A 22,296-nucleotide genomic window follows, 5' to 3' on the forward strand; every position below is an offset into this window, starting at 1 on the left:
GCGCAATTGATTTTTTTTTTTTTCTCTTGCATGCTTGGAATAAAATTTAAAAAAGAATATACTTGCTGTTTCACCGAGTTTACTACAGTATTATTGAAAATAATAAGGAAAATTGAATATGAATATAATATAATATAATATAATATAATATAATATGAAAATAGAGGAGCCAGATGAGGTGGCTTGGGCATCTGATTCGGATGCCTCCTGAGCGCCTCCCCGGTGAGGTGTTCCGGTCATGTCCCACCGGGAGGAGACCCCGAGGAAGACCCAGGACACGCTGGAGAGACTATGTCACCCAGCTGGCCTGGGAACGCCTCGGGATCCCCCGGGGAGAGCTGGAAGAAGTAGCTAGGGAGAGGGAAGTCTGGGCTTCCCTGCTAAAGCTGTTGCCCCCCCGACCCGGCCCCGGATAAGCGGTAGATAATGGATGAATGGATGGATATTGAAAATCTTGCCCCAGCAAGCATTGTTAATTGTCATCGCAAGTGCAAAATGAAGCAGAAATAACCAAATGGCTTAAAAAATACCTTAGTTTTGACTTTTTGGTGAAAAGCCCCATCATTAGCTTTTGCTTGTCTTCTCTGAAAGGCAAACGGATGCAGTTCTTCCCGTTAACCAATGTCTTCAAAAACTAAGATGCAAAAACCTCTTGAGAAAATTGCCACGTATTACATCAGTATGTGTGACATATCTGTATTCATGAGAAATAATTGCTTTTTGTCCTCATAGATTGATGAAGTATTGTGGCAGGAGAACAAGGCAGAGGTCATGTCAGGACACATTGACCAGTTCCTCATTGCCACCATCATGCAGCTGAGGCTCATCAATAATACCCACATGGCAGACGACAGGCTGGACAAGAAGGTTATATTTAAACTATATAGCTGCATCCTTGGCAACATGCTGTCTGTAAGTATCTTCCACAAATGAATGTTATTGGATGAGCCCGAGGTGGAAACTCAGGTGGATTCCTTATTCTTGTCCTCAGTTATTTTCTTTGGAGTCTTTGGCGAGAGAGGCATCCATGGGTGTGTTGAAGGACTTGATTCATGGCCTGATAACATTGATCCTGGACAGCAGAGTGGAGGACACAGAGGAGGGGCAGCAGGTCATCAGATCTGTAAACATTCTCGTCGTCAAAGTGCTGGAGAAGTCTGACCAGACCAACATAATTAGGTGAATGAACTCGAACAAACAGGACACATGAAAATATCGGGTTGAACTTCAGTCTTGATTGAATTATTGAGAAATCATTTATGGGGTTGCATGTGTCTTCAATATGAAGAGGAACAAAAACAAGACTAACTACAGCAACATCCATCCATCCATTTTCCGTACCGCTTGATCCTCACTAGGGTCGCGGGGGGTGCTGGAGCCTATCCCAGCCGTCTTCGGGCAGTAGGCGGGGGACACCCTGAATCAGTTGCCAGCCAATCGCAGGGCACACATAGACGAACAATCATCCACGCTCACATTCACAACTAGGGACAATTTAGAGCGTCCAATCAGCCTGCCACGCATGTTTTTGGAATGTGGGAGGAAACCGGAGCACCCGGAGAAAACCCACGCAGGCCCGGGGAGAACATGCAAACTCCACACAGGGAGGCCGGAGCTGGAATCGAACCCGGTACCTCTGCACTGTGAAGCCAACGCGCTAACCACTGGACTACCGGGCCGCACTACAGCAACAATAATTGGAAAACAATTACAGTCAATTTTGAAATGTATTATGGAGTAAGTTTTAAATTTACAGAATGGGAGTTATCAAGCAGTCCATTTGAATTTTTTTGTAGGACCGGACGATAATTCAGTATGTATCGCGTTAGACGCACGATCAACACCAGTCGAAATTGCACTTGATATAATGTAGATTTTAAAAATGTGTATGTGTATTTAATTTTTTTTTTTTTTTCATGTAATGGCAATCTTTCAATCTGTTGAATCTGTGCAGTGCCCTATTGGTGATGCTTCAAGACACTATGGGCCCAACAGCCGGGTCCCCCATGTTCTCTGAACTGGTGATGAAGGCAAGTCTCTCAGCTAAGAACACAAAACGGCAAGTGTGTAGACGGTGCGTTTAAACAGAAATCAAAGTTCACGTGGACGTGTATTTGTTTACTCAGTGCCTGTGGAGGCTCATCCGCCACCTCCCGGACACCATCAACAGCATCAACCTAGATCGGATTTTATTCGACGTTCACAACATCATGAAGGCTTTCCCCAAAGAAAAACTAAAGCAGCCAAACGTTACACACAGAACCCTCAAGACTCTACTACACACACTTTGCAAGCTTACTGGGGCTAAGGTAACAAATCTTAATGTTTTGTTTTCCTTCTCATTTGCCATGTGAGAGTGAATAAACATTTTAAAATGTCAAAATGTGATGGGGTTTTTTTTTGCTTTTGTTATACTGTATTGTAAAAATGTAGTTACTCAGCTCTTTCTTGATCAACAGATCCTGGACCACTTTTCAATGATTGAGAATCGAAACGAATCTGAATTGGAGACCTATTTAAGGCGGGCTGTCAAACACTCTGGTAACCTGTTTGGTAGCAAGAGTGACCGAGGTAACGAGAAGAGTGGTCTGCACATGGTGAGTAACACGATTCATGTGTATCTATTCATTCATTCATTCATCTTCCGAGCCGCTTGATCCTCACTAGGGTCGCGGGGGGTGCTGGAGTCTATCCCAGCCGTCTCCGGGCAGTAGGCGGGGGACACCCTGAATCGGTTGCCAGCCAATCGCAGGGCACACAGAAACGAACAACCATTCGCACTCACACTCACACCTAGGGACAATTTAGAGTGTTCAATCAGCCTGCCACGCATGTTTTTGGAATGTGGGAGGAAACCGGAGCACCCGGAGAAAACCCACGCAGGCCCGGGGAGAACATGCAAACTCCACACAGGGAGGCCGGAGCTGGAATCGAACCCGGTACCTCTGCACTGTGAAGCCGACGTGCTCACCACTGGACTACCGGGCCGCCAATGTGTATCTAATCAATGTTATATTGCATTTAAGTAATAAATGTATGCAAATGGTATTACCATTTGAGGTTAGTTAAATAGAGTAGACTTCGACAGTATACAGTAGTTTTAGATATTCATCCATCCATTAATCTATTTTGTTATCCTCACGAGGGTCGGGGGTGCGCTAGAGGCTATCCCTCTCTTCGGGCTGTAGGCGGGGGACATCGTAAACTGGTTGCCAGCCAATCCCAGGGCACACAGAGAGGAACAACCATTCGTGCTCACACTCACACAAAGGGGACAATTTAGAGTGTTCAATCAGCCTGCCACGCATGTTTTTGGAATGTGGGAAGAAGCCGGAGAAAAACCCGCGTGGACACGGGGAACTTGCGAACTCCACAGAGGAAGGCGAGAGCAGCTTGAGTGGCATAGCTGTCTGTCTTGGATGAGGGGGGGGCAGAGTACAGGTGACATTCAAGTTTGAAAATTGAACTGGAAAACATTTTGTCCCCAGGAGGATGGCATGCCAAAGGCAAAGGTCCATGACATTCTGAGTGAAATCTTCAAGAAGATCGGCTCCAAGGAGAACACCAAAGAGGTCCGTTTGAGCGTTTGTTGGCTTTCTTTTGTAAAATATTCAGATCTCGGGGCACCGTTCGAAGAATTTCATATGAAATATTTGTACCTGAATATCCCCAGGGTTTGACAGAGCTGTACGAGTACAAACAAAAGTGTACCGACGTGGACCTTGAGCCCTTCCTCAAAAGCACAAGCCCATTTTTCCAGAGTTACGTGGAGCGAGGGCTTCGGATGATCGAGTCCGAGCGAGAGGGCAAACCTCGCATTCAGAACCCGGCAGGTAAGGGAATGGACAAAAACCGCTATTGAGCTTTTGTCGACAAATGGCAAAGTCAAGTGTCGTTCTGCAGTGACTGCACAGCATGCTGCTGACAACAGTCTGAGCAGTAATGATGAAGATCTAAAGCCAGCCGTCTACTACGAGAGACTCAAGATCTTACGCCAGAGGCAAGGCCTAGAAAACACCAGGGTGAGTTGGTTAATTTTTTTTTTTTTCATGCACTGTCACCTGTTCAAACCTTGATTTTTGTAACACCGTTCCATGACCATGGAGTGATCAATCATCACCATTTTTTTCCCCTGTTGGCTAGCGGAAACACGCTAATTTATTATGGAGTTGCTCCCAAATTTCTTGATTGTGGGTTACAGAAATTCTTTTCAGTCTTTCGCACTGTCATTCTGTAGTTTCATTTTTATGCATTACCCGAATATCTTCATTATTTTATCATATATTATTGTCTTGGGACTTACTGGGCTAACCCGGGATCTCAGGGAATGTATTTTTTGTGCCATGCCATGTGGAAATATATGTTGGTAAGAGCTCCTTAAATTTGGGCACAAGGAAAATTCCTTGAATCCTTAAACCCATCTTGAAGCAATTTTTAAAAGGACAAGAAAATAAATATGTGAGAAAGTCAAATATGAATAAACCAAATCAATAGCAATTAAAAAAAAAAAAAACAAATACTGATATGTGTTAGGGGGGCCCGGTAGTCCAGTGGTTAGCACGTCGGCTTCACAGTGCAGAGGTACCGGGTTCGATTCCAGCTCCGGCCTCCCTGTGTGGAGTTTGCATGTTCTCCCCGGGCCTCCGTGGGTTTTCTCCGGGTGCTCCGGTTTCCTCCCACATTCCAAAAACATGCGTGGCAGGCTGATTGGATGCTCTAAATTGTCCCTAGGTGTGAGTGTGAACGTGGATGGTTGTTCGTCTATGTGTGCTCTGCGATTGGCTGGCAACCGATTCAGGGTGTCCCCCGCCTACTGCCCGAAGACAGCTGGGATAGGCTCCAGCACCCCCCGCGACCCTAGTGAGGATCAAGCGGCTCGGAAAATGAATGAATGGATGAATATGTGTTATGTTCACCCTGTGATTTGCCCTCCTAGAGGCAGCTCGAAACCTGAAAGGTTTGTAAATTGGGGCACTTGTAAGCCCAGGTACCACTTTGTCTTGAAAGGCGCTTATAAATGTATTATTATTATTATTTTATTTTGTGCATGATGTGTTTTCAATGCAGGAAGCACCCTTCTGGAACCCCGGCCTGTAATTTAGTCTTTGGACTGATTATACTCGTCTTTGCCCGTGCGTTGCAGAGCATCGGCGGAGGTGATGATGAGCCCCAACAGCGAGCCGCCATCTCCTCGCTGCTGTCATCCAAGCCATCGGTGGCCTCCTCCACAGACATGCTCCACAGCAAGTTGTCGCAGCTCAAAGAGTCCCGAGAGCTCCATCAGCAGGAACACAACACTCAGCCACGCTCGCCGTCCAATGCGCACATCCGCTCGGCCTCGCCCGCGGCGAACCTGGGGGACCTCAAAAAGCGTCTGGAACGTATAAAGAACAATCGGGAGTAGGAACTCCGCATTCGTACCACCTGTTATCGGCATCCCCGTTTTTACGGCACGTTCTGTTTCTCTTCCTGCGCTCATAATGGACAGTTGGAACCTGAACGACACTCTTCCCGTGTGTATATATATATTAAAAAAAAAAAAAATCCAATAGATAATTCAGCTCAAGCGGGTTTATTTTTTTGTTTTTTTTTTTTTTTAGATGCTCATCTGTGCTACAGCTGCGTTGGTTGAGATTGTATATGCAAACTAATGCATTGCGGAATTTATGGCAGACTCAACTGAGGGGAGCAGTTCTTGTGTTTATCCTTTGATTAAATAGTTGCCGGTCGTTACCACACAACAGATTTCTGATGTTTTAAGGCTGAATAGCCACTGCTTTTTACTGTGGATTGACATCCACGGTAAACCCTTAGTCTTGTACTGTCGCCATTTTTGATTGCGCAGAGCCATATCGGGGATGTGTTGACGTCGATTGTGCTGTGCGTGGATAAGAGAGATGGAACCATGTAAAAATTTCACAGCGCCATTGTCGGTATTATGTTATCCATCCATCCATTTTTCTCTGCCGCTTGTACTCGCTAAGGTAGGCTGTAGCCTTTTCCGGCTTATTTTGGGTGAAAGAAAAATCTCAGATGCATGCTCCAGAAACCTTAAAAGAAAAGTTTTATTTTGAATACAAAAAATATGAAATTGGTAAACCCCCGTGTACTTTCTAGCATTATAACTTGCCAACCGCTGTAACCAAAGGGAATTTTCGCACACATCCCAAAATACTTAACAACGGCTATGATGACAAATTAAATGGTGTTGAGACTCCACAATTTATTTGGAGGCTACGTTAGTTCTCTCTCTTTCAAATAGAAATATTTGATCAATGCATTAGTGAACATAAACACCAAATTTATGCCACACCGGCTACTCGGTACAGATTAGTCAAGCCGATTTGAACCAAAGTACAATTGAATCTGAATTTCAAGCAGACAATAGTTACAAACTTATGACTCGTGAATTCAAGTTGGCTCTAATTGATCGACTCTTTTCAAGGACTTTTGGTCGCCTCGCGCAATTTATCCATCTGATAACCGTTTGTACTTGAGACTCCAAGACAAAGCGTTGTCTGCAACCCGCGGGCTGACTTGCACTTCAGCGATAACTCGCCGTTCCCCAAACACCACCAACAGGAATGAATGAATGAATGAATGGACAGACAATGATTGTGTTTTCTCTTTTGACCCACCTTTTTATGTAAAATGTGTAGCCCGCTCTTTGTCACTCCCTTGTTCTTTCTGCCCTTCGCAAGGGCCGCGCACAGATCAGCTCAGCACATTAACGAGAACGATGAAGATAATTTAGAGTTGCAATTTTACCCATCCACCGTAAACGGTTTCATCCCTAGCATGGGCACTGTGAGTCCCTGTAAATACCGTTTGTATGTTTATGTACTAATGTATATGTCCTCATTTAACGCAGACATTTCTTTGGAACATGTTTTCAGAGCTAATATGAGTGTAACGAAAAAGCGCTCTTGCGTTCAGCTCTTCATGCCACTGAAGGAAAACCTTGCTGCCGTGGGTTGAAAGAGCATGGCATGACATTTGTAATTTTTGTTGTTGTTGTTTTTATTTTTGTCATGTAAATAAAGTTTACATTGCATAACACTGTGCTTAATTTGTTTTTCCCTCCTAGGGCTTTTTTTTTAAAACTACAAACGTTTGTATTGCATCTGGCTGAACATGTTTGAATGATATTTATGTTATTTGAAGCTAGGCTAGACATATGTGCATAGATAAATGCAAGAGCCTTAATAAGCAATTCCTAAAGACGCTATACGTGCCAAATTTGTCCCATGACCACACCAACAAATCAAAATACTCGGGATATAAATCCGTCTTTCCCCACTGAAATGAATGGAACTGCATTCATCTATTCCAGACGGGCCGGCACGCACAAAAGAGGAACAATACCACTCCATATCACGAGGAAAATGACATTTTTTAAAAAGATTTATTTACGAAAGTAAAGATAACAAATATAGTCTGCTGAAAGAATTGTACTGTATCTTTCGGAGTTAAAAAAAATAGAGTCTAATACACATAGTCAATCTAAAGTTGCTCAGTAAATATTTTACAATGTGTACACAAAATATTGAACTAAATATAAAAAGTCATATACAAAACACTGCAAAGGTACCGGGTTCGATTCCAGCTCCGGCCTCCCTGTGTGGAGTTTGCATGTTCTCCCCGGGCCTGCGTGGGTTTTCTCCGGGTGCTCCGGTTTCCTCCCACATTCCAAAAATATGCGTGGCAGGCTGATTGGGCACTCTAAATTGTGGTGTAGGTGAGAGTGTGAGTGCAAATGGTTGTTTGTTTCTGCGTGCCCTGCGATTGGCTGGCAACCGATTCAGGGTGTCCCCCGCCTACTGCCCGAAGACAGCTGGGATAGGCTCCAGCACCCCCCGCGACCCTAGTGAGGAACAAGCGGCTCGGAAGATGAATGAATGAATGAATGAATGAATGAATGAATGAATGAAAACACTGTACAGAAATAGAGATTAGACGCTGATAGAATGCTGGCTGCTCACAAAAACACCAAAAGTACGTACTTGCGGTTTTCACCTTTCATCAACCCGCCAAACTGACACTCGAAGACAACTGTCGTGCAAAGAATGCGTCTTTTTTTCAATCGTGTTTTTATGAAACGGTGATTTCTTCACTCTCTGACTCTGATTGTTTACTGGACTCTGACAGAGAGGAGTGATGGTGATGGTGGTGATGACGATGATGATGATGATGACGATGGGGCAGATGTGACTCCTGGCTCTCCAACTGTGCCGGACTAGTAGCCGCAGTCCTCTCCAGCCCGCTATGGCAGTAGGTGCTGCCCACATCTGTGAGGTCTGGGTGAGGGTTGGTTTTGGTGGGAAGGGTCTGCTGACGGCAACCCCCCGTCGACAGGAGCTCCCTTTCTTTTGAGTTCCTCCATTTCATCCTCCGGTTCTGAAACCAGATCTTCACCTATGGGGACAGACGAGCAAAAAGCCCCGGATTGTTTTTGAATCTGGCAGGCGCCATCGGTGGCCAAGGCAACGTCAACTAGTGCTGTTTTTGGTGGCCTGTGTAAGTTTTAGTCTAATCTTTGTGTCAAGCTGTCATTTTAGGTTTCATTACTTTTAATCATATTCATACTCTTTTTTTTTAGCAAAGTCAAATTTTAGTCGACTAAAAAAAATCCGAGCATTTTCATTTTTTTTCTTAACCTACCGTATTTTCCGGGCTAACGGGCGCACCTGATAGCCTTCCATTTTCTTAAAAGCTCACAGCGCGCCTTAAAATCCGATGCGCCTTGTGTCTGGTTATTACGGTAATATGTCGACCCCAAAATGGCTCCCTGCTAGCAACGCAGACTTCAAACTTAAGGCGATCGGGTTCCGCAGTTGAACACAGAAAGAGAGCAACGGGAAGAGAGTTGAGTGTTAACGAGTCAATGTTATAACTCGCTGTTGGTTCAGTGAACCGTGTCTCTGCTTTATTAAATCACTTTTGCTGACATCGGATCGTTCTGTAGCAACGCCACTCAACACTGTTGCCGTTTGTTCAAAGCTTCTTTGATCTGCGATATGAAAAAAATTCCCAAATTGGCCATTCATTGAATGTGCGCCTCATAATCCTGTGCGCCTTTTAGTGTGGAAAATACGGTACTCAAAAATTCTAGTCAAATTTGTCTATTTTTAGCAACGCAAAAAATATTTGTCTGAAGCGAGAAATTACCTTATTTTATCGCCTGTTCGCATACCCAATAAAGAAAAAAAACGAAGTGAGTTCATTTTGGAATGTTTTCATCAGCAGAGCAATCTGCACGTCAATGAATTATTTGCCACTATATGCACCTGTGAGTCTTTGAGTCCCAGTTTACTGGCCAATTTCTTCCTGTCTGGTTTGCTGATGTATTTCTGCTTCTGGAAAGTTCTCTCCAGGGCCTTTCTCTGGAGGTCTGAGAAGACGGCTCGTCGCAGCATGCCCCTTCGAGGCTTCCCTCTGGGGATCAGGGGCCAAGAAAACGTTCCTGGGACGGGGACCACAGAGGAGGAGGAAGCTGAAGCCACAAAAACGCAACGTGTGGTAAGAACTTGAGGTAAAGCACAGCAACAATGGTAAATTCCCGGTACATAGGTTCATGTAAAGAGGCGTATACCCAGAATTATGATTTAGCTCTCTGTGAAAGCTCATAAAACATCCCCCCCCAAATTTTAAGACTATTTCGACTGATCCAAATGAATTCAACTCACAACGACTTTCATGTGTGGTAACTTTCCACTTTTCAAAAAAAAAAAAAAAACATGCAGCCATGTTTCATCATTTCCAGACTTTCCGGTGGGCTTCTTGGTCAGCAAATTTGTAGCTGTCAGGATTTGTCTGTCCTGGTCTTTTGTCTTGTTATTGAGTACTGCAACTGTTTGTATTGTCTATTTTATGACGTCTTCCCTATTTGGTTTTTATTTCTGTCATTGTGGTCTTAAAGTGATGTGTCTCACTGTGCTATTTTTGAAACCTGCCCCGTGGGACTACGGCTGAAAAACAGCATTTATGCTGAGTCCGGCGCATTTACGCTGTTTATTCTTGCGTTGATTAATATGCACCATCCCTATGAAATAACTAACTAAATAAATAAATACAATGAGTACCTCTACTGCACATGGGCTCTCACAGATAGCATGTGAAGGAATAACTAAAAAAAAAAAAACATGACTTACTACTTACTATGCATATGTTTCAAACCTTTTTTCAATCCAGTAGTTTTTTTTAGCTTTTCAAGCTCAGTAAATGTTTAAAGCTCAGTAAATGTTTAAGTACAGTCCAGTTGTACTTTCTTTCAGGTACATTCATTCATTTGCATTTACTCTTCTGTTCTAGAGGTGTCATAATTCTGTTTGTGACCAACAGATGGCACTGTAGGGCTCCCCCAGCTTCAGGTGCACACCTGTTGGTCATTATGTAATTAGTTGTATAAAAGGACTTCCGCCCGACTACTCGTTGTCGGGTCATTGTTTGTTTGCTTCTGTCAGGTTTTGTTTCAGTCACGTTATGTTTTACATTCAGTCATGATTTTTGTTTGATACTTTGAACTTTGTTTTGGGTTTAGTTTTCTCTATGTTTTAATACAGTTGGTCAAGTAGACCCTTCTCCTCCCTCCTGCGTGCTTTTTGGGGTCCGCCGCCAACTAGCAACGTGACAAGAGGTTACATCATAGCCCCATTAACATCCAGCAAAACCGTTTATCTTGGATCGAACTACTGACGTACGCAACACAACGTTTTCCATGAAAATCCCTTTTCAAAGTACAGCAGGCATGTCCAAAGTCCGGCCCGCGGGCCAAAATCCGGCCCGCGGTCGAATTTCATCCGGCCCTCGGCCCCTGTCATAAAATCAGTGCCGTCTGGCCCGCAGGTTGGGCGCAATGGAACACGTGTTGCATTGACTGAGGCCTCGTAGACTGGTGAGTGATGTTTCATAGAGTACTGCTTCCCTCTAGTGGCTAAATGAGTAATAGCATTCACTAAATGAGTAATAGCATTTAGACACTAGAGGGCATCACTCACGAGTTAACAAGACATCACTCCGTGTTTATATTGACTGATATGTCATATTTCAAATTCCTGTTTCAAATGAACCAAAAGAAATTCTTAAGATTGTTGAAATTCAAATAAAAATGGAAATGTGAAACAGACTGGCTTACTAAAATTTGTTGAACAATATTGTTGTTCAATGTAAAGAATGTCAGCCAAGGTCGGCCCCCCGACATTTTACCACATAAAATCTGGCCCCCTTGGCAAAAAGTTCGGACACCCCTGAAGTACAGTATTAGCATTTTTGTTTTTTCCTCGGTTGCCTCGGCGCTTGTCGGAGCAGTCGTCCCGCTGTCAAGTAGTTAGGAGCAAGTCGGGACTTTCATCGTCTTGACTCTGCCCCCAATAGAATTGCCCTCCCTGAAATGTGATGTTTAAAAGTCCAATTTGTCAAGTGGCGCAAACAGAGCCAATGCTAATGAGACCGGCTCTCCAAAGCTCGGCCTCACACTACCTCTAATGAAGCATGAAGGGGGGATTGTATGGGCTGCAAATGCGTAGAGAAAGCCGATTGTGTTTCAAAGAATTGAGTGGAGAAGCCCGTCGACATGCCAGTATATTACAGGCCCATTAAAGGCAGGTCGGTATAATGTGCTACTGTTAAAAGGCTCGAGCTGTTGGGATCTTTGAGATGTTGCCAGTTATGTACTGGCCTTGGTGAGCTAATGCAGATGTCAAATGCTTCGTGTCTCGGCAGGGTCCTCTAATAAATTGCAACAGGAGGAGAAACGAGGATACGTACGGCGATGCCGGAAACGCACAGCATATCTGTAGAAGTAGCCGTGCGACGCATACTGTAGCCGTAGAATAAAATCTACAAAGTTGGATGTGTGTGCGGGCGGGTGGGTGGAATGTCGTGGCTCCTATTGGTCACGGTATTGGAAGTTTTGTGAGCAGGCAAGAAGAGCATGGTGGGAAAACGACGGCGCGTGAAGAGGCACCGAGTTCCCGAGCTGGGAAGATACCCGCCTCACATTTAAACCGTGACAAACGGCGCTAATATATATGGAGCGTGACAAACCAGACTAATTTGTAGATAACAACAACTGGTGTGCTAATGTCAGCAGTCAGTTTGTCCCCCGAAATAGGGCTTCAAATCGGCGCAGCTGATTCCGTGCTGTATTCCCATGCGAAAGGGCTGTAAAATGTGTGTGTGTGTGTATATATATATATATACATCTTATCTTATCTTATCTTATCTTATCTTATCTTATCTTATATATATTTTAGCTTCTCAAACTATGAGTTGTAACTCACAAAGTTCAGGAAATGGAATGAGAATTGCACGTTAATTTATTCAGCAAGTTCATTCGTTAATCTGCTGCAGCGCAAGATTCGGCGAAAGACAATCATACTAATTCATCAACACATTTCAAATCCAGCCTCAAAACACATCTGTTTAGACGAGCCGATTCACTCCGACCATAAAGCCATTATTTTTATTTATTTATTTTTGTTGTTTTTTTTCTTATCTTATTTGATGTTGTTTTTAAGATAAGATATCCTTTATTTGTCCCACAATAACATTTTAACATTGTATTTGTGATTTTAACTGCTTGTTGTAAGGTGTCCTTGAGTTTCTAGAAAGGCGCCCACAAATAAAATGTATTATGATTATTATGATTATTATTATTATAATTTGACTCTTTTAAGTCAAGTCAAGTCAAGAGTATTTCTCGGGCACTTTCAAACAGCCATCGCTCCATACAAAGTGCTGTACATGGAGCGATTTAACATGCACAATAAACAGTAAGACGAATCGATAATAAAGGCGGTAGAAAGCACCAAGCAGTAAAATCAAGAACAAATCTAAGTCATTTTAGAGGTGCATGAATAAAAATGTTTGATTTTAGTAGCTGTCGTTTGGTTTAACACCGCCTCGCATCATGCAAAGCGTTATTTCTAATATTTGGTTACCTCATTTAGCCACATTTAGAATATTAGCCACATTTCATGAGGATACGGTGGAATCCACTGCTAAGGAGAGATAAAATAATACGCATACAGTATATTGTTGTTTTCGGAGCTCTGGAGCTTAAACACCTCTTCAAGTGCTGTCGTTTAGATTGTTAATCGCGTATAATATATATTCACTTCCATAAAACTATTCGTGAGGAAGTGTTTTTACAGTGATCGCTTCATTTTAAATGCCGATGGTTTTCTGAAGTTCCAGTTTCTGGCACAGCTACTCATTGCCCAGGTTCTATTTGATACAATGTATTGTCATGTGAGAACTAGGACATTGGATGAATCGAGCTTTAAAAAAAATAATAAATCAATGTAATGATACAAAGTACAGCAATAAATTAATGTGATGATCATTCAGTTCTTGTCTACTTGTGTCAATTTGTAAGCCTGGGAAAGGACTCTCTCACCTGTGAAATACGAAGCCCTGATGAAAGGATGAAGACTTGTATCCAAGAATGGTAGCGGGAAGGATTTTGTCTGCAAACTGTGGACTGGAGGAGAAGAGCAACCTGGAAAACATAAAACGAGACGTCTGAGTTATGCCGTTTTATGGTTTGCCTGATTGTGAAGCCTTGGAAAAAAATATTAGAAGAGAAAATGATGTTTTTTTTCAATTTCTTGTTCATTTTAATATCTGGCGCCTCTAAAAGTTCATCAAGTGATGAAGTGACACAAAAGAAAACACGGAATGCCCAAACGCAATTTTTGGCGGGACAATGCCATCACTGTTGATGTAGGAATTTGTAAAGTGATTTTGTTGTCATTCAGAAATCCTTTGGAAAATCTCAATCAGCTCTTAAATTAAACTTTTATGAGCTGTTTTCGTTGTCATTAATATACGGTCCATTCAAATGTACCTTTAGTTTGTACCAGTCATTGAAAATGGTTTCATTGCTTCCTAAAAATAAATCCCATAATAATTTTCTTACCTGTTTTCATTAAAATCACTCTTCATCGTACAATTACATAATAGCCCTGAAATTGTGTTCATTTCCCCAAATAAATAGATGGATACGCATTTGTTAATATTGCTCAAAATAAACCTCTGTCTAAAAAAAAAGGTTTGGAGTTTGACACTGGTAGCATGAATAGAAATGATCACGACACGCTGTTAATTTTATGTCATATTATTAGGACTTCTGAGCCCTAATTATGAATTGGTGTTAACGAAACCGAATGATCTATTTTTACTTGAACGCAACATGCTCGGGTCGTCGAATTGGATTTTAAATCTGGTAATAAATATCTAATCTTATGAATATATACATCCAACTGTGGTAGTATTAAAACATTTTAAATATACAGTATGTTGACACACTGTACTTTTAAATACATGTTTTATTCCATCCCACAAAATATATACAGATTAATCATGAAGAGATCCAGTTCGATACGAGCGATTCAATATCCATCAGTCGAGTTGCTCACCACTCCTGGTTGACGGTGCCAGTATGGCACTGACGCCGAACTTGAGACAGTTGGAAGTCGGACACGCGGACGGTGCGGGGCCGCCGCTGTGGTTCGGCTGCCCGGTGCACTGAAAGACAGAGCGGGCGGCGCTCGGTCCCAACGCCCGGGGTGAGGCACCCTGCCCCGGACTCGGCGAGAGGACGTCCCCGGGGTTTGCGGCCGAGAACGTCCGCTGGATGTAGCTATACGCCGGTTGGCTGATTCGGAGGAGATCTTCCACGCGGTAGCCCGAGGGCGGTGACCGAGGCAAAGGGGAGGTCAGGGCGGCGGGTGGACGCAGCAGGTCCGGGTACAGAGGATGTGGCACAGCGCTGCACGGAAACATCATGGCTGGCCCCCAAGCTTGTCTCGAATGCGGCCCAAATCACAGTCGTCGTCACCTGGGTTCCTACTCGCGGCAACGTATTGGCTGGCGAATTGGGAGAAACTTTTATAGAAGCGACTTTGGATGGCAAATTGATCGCCCAGCCCGTCATCTGAGTGGATGAGGCCGCGAGAAAGTCCATCACCGGGGATTGGTCAACGCGCCGCTGCTCATGGCCTGATTGGACTTGAGTCGAGCTAGTAGGGGATGCCCCCCACTCTTTTTTTTTGCCCCTTCTCCTTCAAACTTTATGGACTCCAACAATAGTTAACCTAGGATCGTGTATGTGTGCGTGTGTGTGTGTGTGTGTGTGTGGGGGGGGGGGGGCTATTCGTATTGTACGGTCATTCCACAAATAGAGGGCAATTTTGGCATATATATATATATATATATATATATATATATATATAAAATATATTATATTATTATATATATATATATATACATATAAATTTTTTTATATTTTATTTTTTATATATTTATATTATATTTTTATATATATAATATATTTTATATATATATAATATATTATATATATATAAAAGTTTTATATTTTATTTTTTATATATTTATATTTTTATATATAATATATATATATATATATATAAAATATATTATATTATTATATATATATAAATATAATTTTTTTTATATTTTATTTTTTATATATTTATATTATATTTTTATATATATAATATATTTTATATATATATAATATATTATATATATATAAAAGTTTTATATTTTATTTTTTATATATTTATATTTTTATATATAATATATATATAATATATATATATGTGTGTGTGTGTATACAGACATATATTGAGCTTAATTACCACAATTGAAATGACAAACATTTTACGCAGTTCCCAAAAGCTATCTGGGATTTTAAATAATAAATAAGGAGTCACGTTTACTCCAGGTACAGTTACATTTTTGACTCAGGACAACTTGCACAAGTGCAATGATCATTTTAATGATGGAGTGGGCCAGATTGATAGATAGGAAGTCAATTTAAATTAAAAAAAAAATGTCATGAGTATATGATTACCAACACGTTTGAGGCGTTAAGAGGTAATAGGTGAACAAAAGCATTCTTATAAGAGTTGATGTGGCACCCGAGTCATGAGTCCCAGGGGGGCCTGTGACAAGATGTGTGACTAATGTCATTTCAGTCCGTCTATCATCCTTAAATGTCGCCATTTAAGAAAAGGGAACTCTCAATCAGTGCAAATTCTTCATTTATGCTTTTGACTGATTTATACTATTCATGCATCCGATCTGGTTTGTCCTCACAAGGGTCGCGCGGGGGGGGGGGGGGCACCAGAGCCTATCCCAGCTGTCTTCGGACAGTAGGCGGGGGACACCCTGAACCGGTCGCCAGCCATGGCAGGACACACAACAACAGGAGACAAACAACCATTCACACCGCGGGACAATTTGGAGTGTTCCATGAACTCCCCGTGCCTGCGCGGGTTTTCTCCGGGTACTCCGGTTCCCTCTCACATTCCAAAAACACGCACTCTAAATTGTCCTTGGGTATGATTGTGATTATGATTGATTGAATATTTAAAAGACAGTGAAAAAGATATTTTATCATGAAAATAGCTCCTAGTGAAATAAATAGAAGCAAAAAAAAACTTAGAAGTGTTACACTTTATGATATACAGTATAACCTTGACAATAAAAGCACATTACTGCACAGGTTTTGGACACGTTCAAAAAAAAAAAGATGTGGTGTAAGTTCTACACACGACTTATTATGAGGGCATTATGATGAAAGGATCCACTGTTCAACAAAAGAAGGCAGGCATTAAATGTGCTAGCCGATTCGCCGAGCACCTGACCTGCTGCGAAATGCGACACTTTAACCAAAACGTCTTTCAAAGGGAGAGAACAAGAAATTATTATGTTCAAAGCATTTTATTCCTTCGCAAAATCCCTCTTTTGTATTGAAGTAGAGCAGATGGTTCTCCGGGAGAGGGAAAATGGACATCAGCAGAACTAATTTCTCCTCCTGGTTGGAAAAAAACAGACCAGCCCGCTCGTAGATTCTTAACAAATGTAGCAGCTGTTAGTGAATTAAACACCAGTCAACTCATTTTAAAGCTCTTTGCCCAGAGAAGTCCTCCAACATTAACCCTCCCCTATAACCGCCTCAATTGACAACACGTGCAAAGAAGGTCACGCGACGGAGGCTGTTTCTGCCGGGATGTTAAATGAAACACCTCCACAAAAGCCAAGTTGTTTTCGCAACATTCGCGAATGACACGGGTGTTTTTCACCACACGGCATTTCCTACGTCATCGCTCTCAGACAGTGAGCGCAGTTTTGTTTTGTTGGACTTCATACAATGTCAACGCCTATCAAACCGTCGCAACGGCAAAAACTATAAGTAGATCAATAAACAACAACATAAATAAATAACTTGGCTTCATAGAATTAACTCAAAACAAAGTAAAGCGGATGGAGAAACGGGGAACGGCATGCAATCAAAGATATGTTTTCCCGTTGCATACTTTTTCTTTATTCTCGCTCTCTCTCTCTCTCTCTCTCCCCACCAGAGCATCTGTTTCCAGGCCGTGTGGAACAGAGTGGATTAGTGGGGCCCTGGGTGTCGAAGAGCAGCGACAAGCATTAAAACCATATTAACTTTCCATTAAACATCACCTCGCTGTGTAGTGGGTGAGAGAGACAAGCCTGCGAACAAAGCTGCTTAGCGAGTGTGAGAGAGGCAGACAGAGATGGAATCCTCCTCAGCGCACCTGTTCTCTCAATGGAATACGCACTGAAAAAGAAAACCAAGTAAAGTCAATGACTTTGTCAGACATTATGATTGGACATATCGAGTTGATTTAGTTCAAAAGACTTGTTTGATTGATTTTTGGGATATGCGTTTTTTGGGGTATACGTGTTTATTTGTCATCAAACCCAAAATTTCACCACTTTCACACCAATTCATAACTTTAGATTCGTTGATGAATTGTGTGCCACACTCAAACATGGCACGCTTCCTTGGATTCAGCATCGTTTGGAATATTGGACAAGAACAGGCCCCTCGATTTCATAACGAGGTGAGCAATGTGCTCTTCGAGTAGTAGCCAGATGCACCCAAACATAGACGCCCACCGCTGGATGCAAAAGAAGCACAGCACCCTGTTGCTAGCAATCAATTGTGGAGAGAACAAAGGTGTGGAGACGTTTTGGAATCCAAGGGTGATGGTTTTGATGAAACCAGGAGAAAAAGTTGATAGCAACATGATAGGATTGAGATACGAGACGCAACGTGTATCCTTTCATCTGTCTGACAAATGTAAAATAACTTTGCGAACTGAAGCTGGCTAGGTTAGCTCATCAGTTAGCTTACTAATAGTCAAGTCAAGTCAACAGTATTTCTCGAGCACTTTCAAACAGCCATCGCTGCATACAAAGTGCTGTACGTCGTTCACCGCTTGCGATAAATGTAAAATGATGTCTTTGAATCAAAAGCAAAGGCATTCGGAAAAACACGAGAGAGCTGAAACGTATGGGGGGGGGGGGTCTAAAATGGCCTAAATTTCATGACGTCACTGGCTGATAATTCTCAGGCATTGCAGCAATAATAAAAAAACGTTTTGATACCTTAATCTTCACAATTTACATATTTTGCACCATCGAGACCCATTCTAATTCATATTTTTGAATGCCTCGTAAACCTAATGTGTATACATGCATTTCACGCGATTTTTACGTCAATCGCTTTGTTTTCGCTTGGACAGACGTAAGCATGCCACATTGTTGGGTTGAGTTCATTCCAATTTTGCAACTTTAGGTGGCGTCAGAGGATCGCAAATGAGTTTTTTTCCCCTTTTGCAAAAAAATAAAGAATAGAAAATCCCAAAGAACTAATAAAAACTATATGTATATGGATAGCACAGATGCCTCTGAACATTTTGAGTGTTTGAAAAAAAAGAAAGAATGTTTTTATAACACAAAATATATCATTACAAAAATTGTAAAATGCGTAACTTAAGGCCTTTTTAATTTGGAGCACACAAGGGTTAAAATAACTGAGTAACAGCACACAAAAACACGAGAGGCACAACGAATCATGGACAAAACAACAACAACAACAAAAACCGCACATGTTTTTTTTTTCTTTCTGTAGTACTCACAGAGAACCCTAGTACGGTAAGCAACTGGCTTTCATACTCAGTGCTTCAATAATTCAGTCCCTTGATGTCTCAGACTGTTCACACTGTGAAATGTTCATTGGCCAACCCCATGAATTTTCAGCAGTGTTAAAGTGTGAGAACATCCCTCGCCGGAATACATGCGTGCGACAAAAGTGAAAGAGCACCAAAGCAATTAAATTGCGTTGGAGACAAATATGAGAAGTAACATGCCTCCCAGTCCCCAACATCGGGGGTACTTGTGACACATAGCATGCTCATTAGTTGCAGATTGGTCATGGGAGCTAAAAGCATCACATCGCTGTTCCACAATCTTTGCCCGTTGTAAAGAGCAGCCATTCTTCAATTCAAAGGCTATTCTGCTCTAATCTCATTGGGGTCTCATCATGTTCTACGGCCTTTTATTGATGGTCTTAAAAGCACCTGGCAGGTTGTTTAGAGGGGAGCTTGTAAATGTCTGTGGTTAAAATGGGCCCTGGGGTTCAAACACAAGCCATCCACTGCACGCAGGCAGAAGGAGGGGCACCGATTTGCTTGTCAAGTTCGGTTTGTGTTTTGCTTTTTCAACAGAATGGGGATAGTGACACACTTCTCGCACCGACCTGTTGCTTCAGGCCTCTCACTCACATTGTCTTCTTGCTTTGGGAAAACCACACTCCATGCTTTTGCTTTTTTTATTTTAGAAAGCATTTTTCTCTCTACCATTCTACAGTGGCATCATAATAAAGATGAAGCAAATAACACGTGTGAGGCTCCTATATTCATGCCCAATCTAACGTGAAGTGCAGCCCCGAGTGGGTTTTGATATTTTCGCAAACGTATGCAGTTAATAACAGGCATTTTGCGCCGTTGTGGGTGTGAACAAAGCTGACTTGATTCGCCGCCAATTGTAGGGCCTTCTCTCATTCCCTTTAAAATGGTTGCATGAGAGGCTCAGTCCTTGACATAGCGGAAGAAGGAAATGATTTGCTGGAGTCAACGCAGGCGGTCGAAGCGTACAAAGTATGCTTAGAAGGCAATGCAAGCAGACCTCCCCAGGGGGATGATGTCAACTTGGCCAAGAAGACCACGCATCTGTGAAGTGGGCACTTGGAGACCGCTGTCCCACCCCGTTGTTCTTGTCCGCATCCATGGCTGTCGTGGGTAGATTGCTGATTTTTAAAAACAAAATAAATAAATAAATAAAATAAAATAAAGCCTTGGCTGCTCTGAGTCACGCACTGCTCCCCTGTCATGTGGTGTTCCACAGGGCTCAATTCTGGGGCCTCTGCTGTTCTCGCTGTATCTGCTCCCATTGGGTTCCATCTTAAGGAAACATGGTATTCCCTTCCACTGCTATGCAGATGACTGCCAGACTGCCAAATAAAGATGATAATAATAATAATAATAATAATAATAATGCATTCGATGAATACATTTCTTCAGTGATTCTGAGGTTTTGATGCACGTCATTGTCATACGTATTTATGAAATAAATGCAATCATATCCAATTAAAAAAAAATCACATGCGTCCGGCGCACTTCACAATTTGGGAATTGAAAATAAACTAAACTTTACTATTGCTGGAACCATGTCTAGGTAATGTAACACCCATCCATCCATTTTCTAATCCACTTCGGTCCATCACGACGGTCGCTGGAGCCTATCCCAGCTGTCTTTGGGCAGTAGGCGGGGGACACCCTGAATCGGTTGCCAGCCAATCGCAGGGCACACAGAAACGAACAACCATTCGCACTCACACTCACACCTAGCGACAAATTTAGAGTGTTCAATCAGCCTGCCACGCATGTTTTTGGAATGTGGGAGGAAACCGGAGCACCCGGAGAAAATCCACGCAGGCCGCCTGTCATTTATCATGTGTATAAAATAATTCTGTCTGCAGTGAGTGTACCTTTTCGAATGAACTACTGAAACGATATGCTCCACCCACATATGCTGGAACAGTGATAGAACCAACATTTATGTTCTCTAATGAGCAGCCATATTTTGGCCATATATCCACGTACAAAGCCTGGGAGCAGTCAGGGCCACACAACACAGAACAGATTTTAGTCTCGGAATGTAAATGGATTTCTAAACGCAGACGATTCTTTTCTCCTTCCTTTTTTTTTGTATATAAATTTATATCAGTGGCCATTCATTTTGACGGCAGCATAGTCCTTTTGATGACTTGAGAGGGAACTTTCTTTCACTGTTAGAGTTTGAGTGAGCCAGGGGAAGCAAATAGTCCCGTCCCCCCAAAAGGCCTTTATTCGGCTGAGTCGAGCTTAAAGTGCAGGGCAGGGACTCCGAGCTAGCCGAGGTGAAGAGACAGAAAGGTTAGCAAGAGGCTCGACGCTGAATGGAAAACGCAGTCTAATTTCTGAGGCTGAATACAAGGACGCCAGTGCAACTCTGCATGACTACCAGGTATTGAAGCGGACCACGCCGCATAATTGGATTGAACGCCGGCTACGGTATTTATGTCACTTCTTGTCTTGTCAATCCCATAACAGGCATGGCAACAGCGTGGGGATCTCCCATGGTGACGGAGCTTTGCCTTATTCAAACAGAATGGGGAGAAAAGAGCCAAGCCTCATTTAATTCACGTTTAATTCTCACTCAAAACATTTTAAGGGCTGACGTTATTTGCATAACAGGGAGAAGGGACTCTGCCTTTTCAGTGTCCCTGCGTGTGTGTGTGTGTGTGCGTGTGTGTGTGAGAGAACAGGAACAGTGTTGTAACTGAAAGTGTATAGCAGGCTTATGTATGCATATGCCGAGGAACACGCTTTCTCACACGGATCAGCAAACGGAGCGATTCTGTGGCAGTACGCTCATGCGTGCTGCTGTTTCGTGACTGATTCACATCTTTGTTGGGAAGGCATTTCAAGAAAGTATTTCCCGCTTACTCGGACCAAATCGCACAAAAAGGTTTTGTTGAAATATATGATAGCAAATTCAACGCATACAATCAGTGGCATTCCTCAATGATTCTGTTTCACAAAATCTGTTCACATCAGGAAGACGCGCAGGAAAACTCATCCCTTATTTTTGTGCCAAGCAACAAACACAGACTTTTTGATGTTTGAGGGCAACATTCGTCACATAATGAGGGGAAAAAGTCGTTAAATTACAAGAATAATGCCTGACACAAACCAAAATGCAACCACTGGAGATCAGCAGATGGAACAGCATCTTTGTTCAATTAACCTGCCATATCAATATTTTTTTGAAAAAAACCCCTCTGGTTTATAGATATCTATAGCCCAGGGATGAGCAAACTATGGCCCGCGGGCCAGATCCGGCCCGTTG

The 22,296-nt window shown here is 42.5% G+C and overlaps 3 protein-coding genes across 6 annotated transcripts in view; 2 read left to right on the forward strand and 1 right to left on the reverse strand.

The window, feature by feature from the left end:
- ckap5 (cytoskeleton associated protein 5) overlaps positions 1-7,057 on the forward strand; it is a 30,173-nt gene extending 23,116 nt beyond the window's left edge. For all 4 annotated transcript variants that reach the window (XM_052061971.1, XM_052061973.1, XM_052061974.1 and 1 more), the window contains 9 exons: positions 733-912; positions 992-1,179; positions 1,955-2,030; positions 2,127-2,309; positions 2,460-2,597; positions 3,489-3,572; positions 3,674-3,833; positions 3,904-4,022; positions 5,144-7,057. In XM_052061971.1, the coding sequence (XP_051917931.1) occupies positions 733-912; positions 992-1,179; positions 1,955-2,030; positions 2,127-2,309; positions 2,460-2,597; positions 3,489-3,572; positions 3,674-3,833; positions 3,904-4,022; positions 5,144-5,404 (1,389 nt within the window). In that variant the 3' untranslated portion in view covers positions 5,405-7,057. The remainder of the gene's footprint in view (positions 1-732; positions 913-991; positions 1,180-1,954; positions 2,031-2,126; positions 2,310-2,459; positions 2,598-3,488; positions 3,573-3,673; positions 3,834-3,903; positions 4,023-5,143) is intronic.
- LOC127598290 (aminopeptidase Ey-like) overlaps positions 1-22,296 on the forward strand; it is a 75,557-nt gene that overhangs the window by 12,812 nt on the left and 40,449 nt on the right. The gene's annotated exons all lie outside the window — the stretch shown is intronic.
- On the reverse strand, positions 7,947-14,967 carry LOC127598352 (homeobox protein DBX1-B-like). The gene is made up of 4 exons (XM_052062169.1): positions 14,421-14,967; positions 13,400-13,501; positions 9,288-9,493; positions 7,947-8,415 (listed from the first exon to the last, which is right to left on the reverse strand). The coding sequence occupies exons 1-4, from the start codon at positions 14,788-14,790 to the stop codon at positions 8,092-8,094; spliced, it is 1,002 nt and encodes a 333-aa protein (XP_051918129.1). The 5' UTR covers positions 14,791-14,967; the 3' UTR covers positions 7,947-8,091.

The sequence above is a fragment of the Hippocampus zosterae genome, chromosome 3 (assembly GCF_025434085.1).
Source record: "Hippocampus zosterae strain Florida chromosome 3, ASM2543408v3, whole genome shotgun sequence".
Lineage (NCBI taxonomy): Eukaryota > Metazoa > Chordata > Actinopteri > Syngnathiformes > Syngnathidae > Hippocampus > Hippocampus zosterae.

Coding starts and splice junctions, on each gene's coding strand:
- LOC127598352 (XM_052062169.1), bottom strand. CDS start 14,790: ATGATGTTTCCGTGCAGCGCTGTGCCACATCCTCTGTACCCGGACCTG. Junction 13,502..14,420: donor GGCACCGTCAACCAGGAGTG/GTGAGCAACTCG, acceptor TATGTTTTCCAG/GTTGCTCTTCTCCTCCAGTC. Junction 9,494..13,399: donor CAGGGCTTCGTATTTCACAG/GTGAGAGAGTCC, acceptor TTGTGGCTTCAG/CTTCCTCCTCCTCTGTGGTC.